The 4,150-nt window shown below is 40.5% G+C and overlaps 1 protein-coding gene across 3 annotated transcripts in view; it reads right to left on the reverse strand.

Moving 5' to 3' along the window:
* The window catches only part of CCZ1 (CCZ1 homolog, vacuolar protein trafficking and biogenesis associated), a 26,110-nt gene extending 22,070 nt beyond the window's left edge, over nucleotides 1-4,040 (reverse strand). Inside the window, exons 1-5 of one of the 3 annotated variants that reach the window (XR_009214535.1) lie at nucleotides 3,648-4,040; nucleotides 3,462-3,555; nucleotides 3,093-3,170; nucleotides 2,335-2,382; nucleotides 1,307-1,390 (exon numbers count right to left, since the gene is read on the reverse strand). Coding sequence is in view for 2 of the 3 variants with exons in the window: in XM_032755865.2 (XP_032611756.1) it covers nucleotides 1,307-1,390; nucleotides 2,335-2,382; nucleotides 3,093-3,170; nucleotides 3,462-3,555; nucleotides 3,648-3,787 (444 nt within the window). In the remaining variant the exon portion in view is untranslated. The remainder of the gene's footprint in view (nucleotides 1-1,306; nucleotides 1,391-2,334; nucleotides 2,383-3,092; nucleotides 3,171-3,461; nucleotides 3,556-3,647) is intronic. The other 2 variants (XM_032755865.2, XM_032755868.2) reach the window with 2 other exon arrangements.
* Between the last annotated feature and the right edge of the window lie 110 nt (nucleotides 4,041-4,150).

Raw genomic sequence — 4,150 nt, forward strand, 5'->3', positions numbered from 1 at the left:
GCCTCCCAAAGTGCTGGGATGACAGGTGTAAGCCACCACGCCCAGCCGACAGTGCCATCTCATACTAAAATCATGTCTAAATGATAGGTAGTCAGGACAACAGTTCTATCCATACGTTGATGGGTAAGAGAGAAATGAGGACAAGAACAGAAACCAGAAGATAATATGCGAGTGGATAATTGTGGTCACTAAAATGACAAAACAACAAAGAAAAGTAATTCAAAGAAACAAAAAAATTCAAAAATAGCTATGAAAGCTGTTTTAGAGAGAAAGTTGAATTCAAAAATAGATACAAAAGGTATTTTCAGAAGAAAATAAATTGAGAATTGTTTCTTCAAGATAAACTGCGCTGGGCAAGTTGGCTCATGCCTTTAACCCCAGCACTTTGGGAGGCCGAGGAGGGAAGATCGCTTGAGACCAGCCTGGGGAAAACAGCCGAGACAAGATCCTGTCTCTTTGTTTCCTTTTAAAAAAAAGATAAACTGAGCTTGACCAGGTAGGGTGAAACATGCAAAATTCAATTACAATGAAAGAGGACAGCACTTGAACAAATCTCCCTAATCGCTAATCTGACAAAGTCTGTCACGGCCAATAACTCTTACTTACATTAAGACAGTTGGCCGGGCGCAGTGGCTCACGCTTGTAATCCCAGCACTTTGGGAGGCCGAGGCGGGCGGATCACGAGGTCAGGAGATTGAGACCACGGTGAAACCCCCTCTTTACTAAAAATACAAAAAATTAGCCAGGCGTGGTGGCGGGCGCCTGTAGTCCCAGCTACTCAGAGAGGCTGTGGCAGGAGAATGGCGTGAACCCGGCAGGCAGAGCTTGCAGTGAGCCGAGATTGTGCCACTGCACTCCAGCCTGGGTGACAGAGCGAGACTCCGTCTCCAAAAAAAAAAAAGACAGTTTACGCCTGTTTAGTGAACAGAACCAATCCCTAAGAATGTGCAACTCCAATAATTGTTTTCCTTATCAACTAATCTACCACACAAAAGACGGCTGCTGAGTAAGCCCAGAAGGACAGACGCAGGTAAAACACAGGGAGGCCAAACGATGTCTCCAGGACTCTTTAAGAGCCCCGGGCGAACGCAGGAAGCACTGCCTTACACCACAGCTGGAGGGAGGGTTCCAGAGCGCACGCCTCATGTGTTTCCTCGCTGCTCCAGTTTTGCCACGGTCCATCTCAGACTCTGCCACTTTCAAGTTCTGGGTTTTTTGTATATAAGAAACAAACTTGTCTGTCCATACTTCTCTAAAGACCTGCTGAATGCTTACTAAAGTTATAAATGAAATTCAAAATACTTACCCGATGGAAGAATTTCTCTAATCTTTCTTTCAGAAGCTTGACACCTCCCTCTTCCATGGCTTTCAGAAATGTACCATTAAAAAGCTAGTGAGGTAAAAGATTGCAGAAAAAAAAATAAGTTTCCTATGCTCACTTTTTCAGTATAACAAGTTCTTTTTTTCCTTTAGATTATTAATTCAGCTTATTAAATCCCCCAGTTCTTTCCAATAGAGAATATTTACATGAGAAAACTTGAGTTAAAAATGTTACAAAAAATACTGTTAAGTGATGCTGTCTCATTTATGAAACCACCTAATTGCTCGAGGCATCTTTCAAAAATTTCAACTTACTCTGAAGTTTCAATTTACATACAGAATATCACCCACATTTCTGTTTATTTTTCAGTGTTCTGTTAACGAATGGAATCACCAAAATTTTATCCTTTTTTTTTTTTTTTGAGACGGAATCTCGCTCTGCCACCCAGGCTGGAGTGCGGTGGTGCAATCACAGTTCACTGCAGCCTTGACCTCCCGGGCTCAAGCGATCCTCCCACCTCAGCCTCCCAGGTAGCAGGGACTACAGGCATGCACCATGATACCTGGCTAACTTTTATAAAAATTTTTTGTAGAGATGGGGTCTTGCTATATTGCCCAGACTGGTCCTGAACTCCTGGGCTCAAGCAATCCTCCTGTCTTAGCCTCTCAGAATGCTGAAATTACAGGTGTGATCCACTGTGCCCTGCCTCACTGAAATTTTTAAATCATAAAATTGTCTGCATTCTGTACGTTCCTTGAGGACACAGACACACTTTTTCATCAATGGGGACACATTCCTACTATAAGGCTGAGAAAAGAGAAGGGAGTTCAATGCTTACTGAATAAGTGTAGGCGTAAACCTCACTACCTGTTTCAAAAGCCTCATTATTGTCTTCTCTAAGACAAATACAGAGTCACTTTGCAGTCATTTCCAGATTTCTCTTTAAACAACCCTGGAGCCTATAAATAGGGTAACTGGTTGGACTCTCAGTTCAAAAAGAATGCCGTGCTTACCTTGTACATGCTGTAGCACTGCTGCAGCACCGAACTATAAACCTTGTCCTGCAAACACGAAAACACAGCACAGATCACAATTCAAGGGAAAAACAATGTCTATTGGATAGATGGCAAAGGTACACTGACTCTTGGCTAAACAGTATAATGTTTATAAACTTGGTCCCACAATAGCTGTGTGCTGAAAAAAGTGTTTTATGTTCTTTTTTTTTTTGAGATGGAGTCTCGCTCTGTTGTCCAGGCTGGAACACAGTGGTGCAATCTTGGCTCACTGCAACCTTTGCCTCCCCGGTTCAAGCGATTCTCCTGCCTCAGCCTCCTGAGAAGCTGGGATGACAGGTGTGCACCACCATCCCTGGCCAGTTTTTGTAGTTTTCGTAGAGACGGGGTTTCGCCATATTGGCCAGGCTGGTCTTGAACCCCTGACCTCAAGTAATCTGCCTGCCTCAATCTCCCACACTACTAGGATTACAGGTGTGAGCCACTGTTCCCAGCCAGAAGTGTTTAAATTCTAATTTGTGAATCAGTAAGCCTTACTTTAGGAGGGCTTTCAATATAGACGAAGAGTAGAAGGTATTAGTGAGATAGGGTGCATATACATTTTTAAAATATTGTGCTAATGTAAATGATAAACATAAACCTTTGCTATATACCCCGAGAAACTTCCACAAAAGCCACCTAGTTTAAATCCGATCAAGTAAGGCATTCAACATACTCAGCAATACATTAAAAAAAATAAACAAACAATGACACATTACCAACAACTCCTCCTCTTGATATTCAATAACTGGTTTTCCATCTTTACTCTGTTTTTCAATTATAGGATTCCGAACAACCTACAAAGTTTGATAAACTGAAATTATACAATGAATTCATTAGACCATGTTTTTTATTTTGCCTTAATTTAAAAACTTTGAACATGCTACAGCACCAGAAACACAACTTCTTAAAACAGCCCCAAGAATGAATAAAGCAAATAGGAAGAACTTGATTTTAGAATTGCAACCAATTTTATTTTAATTTTACTTGGATGCAACAGCCAGAGAACTTTCCTAAATTCTGAATAGTAAAGATTACCCATAACTTCACCATACAATTTCAGAAAGATACACTGTGTATGTAAATACCATGACCATCCAGAAATTTTCTTCTGGTTCATTGAAGAACTGTCTGTTCTTCTGTGTATGTAAAGATTTTGCAGGTTTTGATGGGCTAAAGGTCCTACAAAGGTTAAAAAAATATGTTTGGGACAATTCTCCAGCAGAAGTTTTAAGAATTCACTGAACGCTAAAAGGTACAGTTAGAGGTATTACCTTGTAAACTGTACAATAGCTTCACACAATCCGACATTTCTAATCTTTTCATTCTTTTCTACCTCATTTGGATGATAAAATAAAATCTTATTTTCCTCCTGAAACATGAGGAAACAGAAGCACAACATGAATAGAAACATTTCATCTTAGCTATTGAAAACGTTAAGTTCAATGTCGACCTCTTGTGTCGCACACGCTAATGACAAAACGAAACAAAAACCGGTTTTAGAAAAACAGGAATTGTAATCCTAGCATTTTCAGAGGCTGAGGCGGGAGGATCACTTGAGCTCAGGAGTTCAAGACCAGCATGGGCAACACAGTGAGACGTCTCTATTATTTAAAATAATAAGAATAACAGGAATTATCTCATCATTGTGCAAATACTGCCCACCAGCCAGAAAGGCAATTTCGATAGTCAATAAGTCACATATGAAGCAGCACCAGGTAATTTTTATGAAAACTCAAGTCTCCAGATTTCTTTCCTAGTGCTAATTTGTAATACA

Source organism: Hylobates moloch, unplaced genomic scaffold (genome assembly GCF_009828535.3).
Source record: "Hylobates moloch isolate HMO894 unplaced genomic scaffold, HMol_V3 SCAFFOLD_1, whole genome shotgun sequence".
Classification (NCBI taxonomy): domain Eukaryota; kingdom Metazoa; phylum Chordata; class Mammalia; order Primates; family Hylobatidae; genus Hylobates; species Hylobates moloch.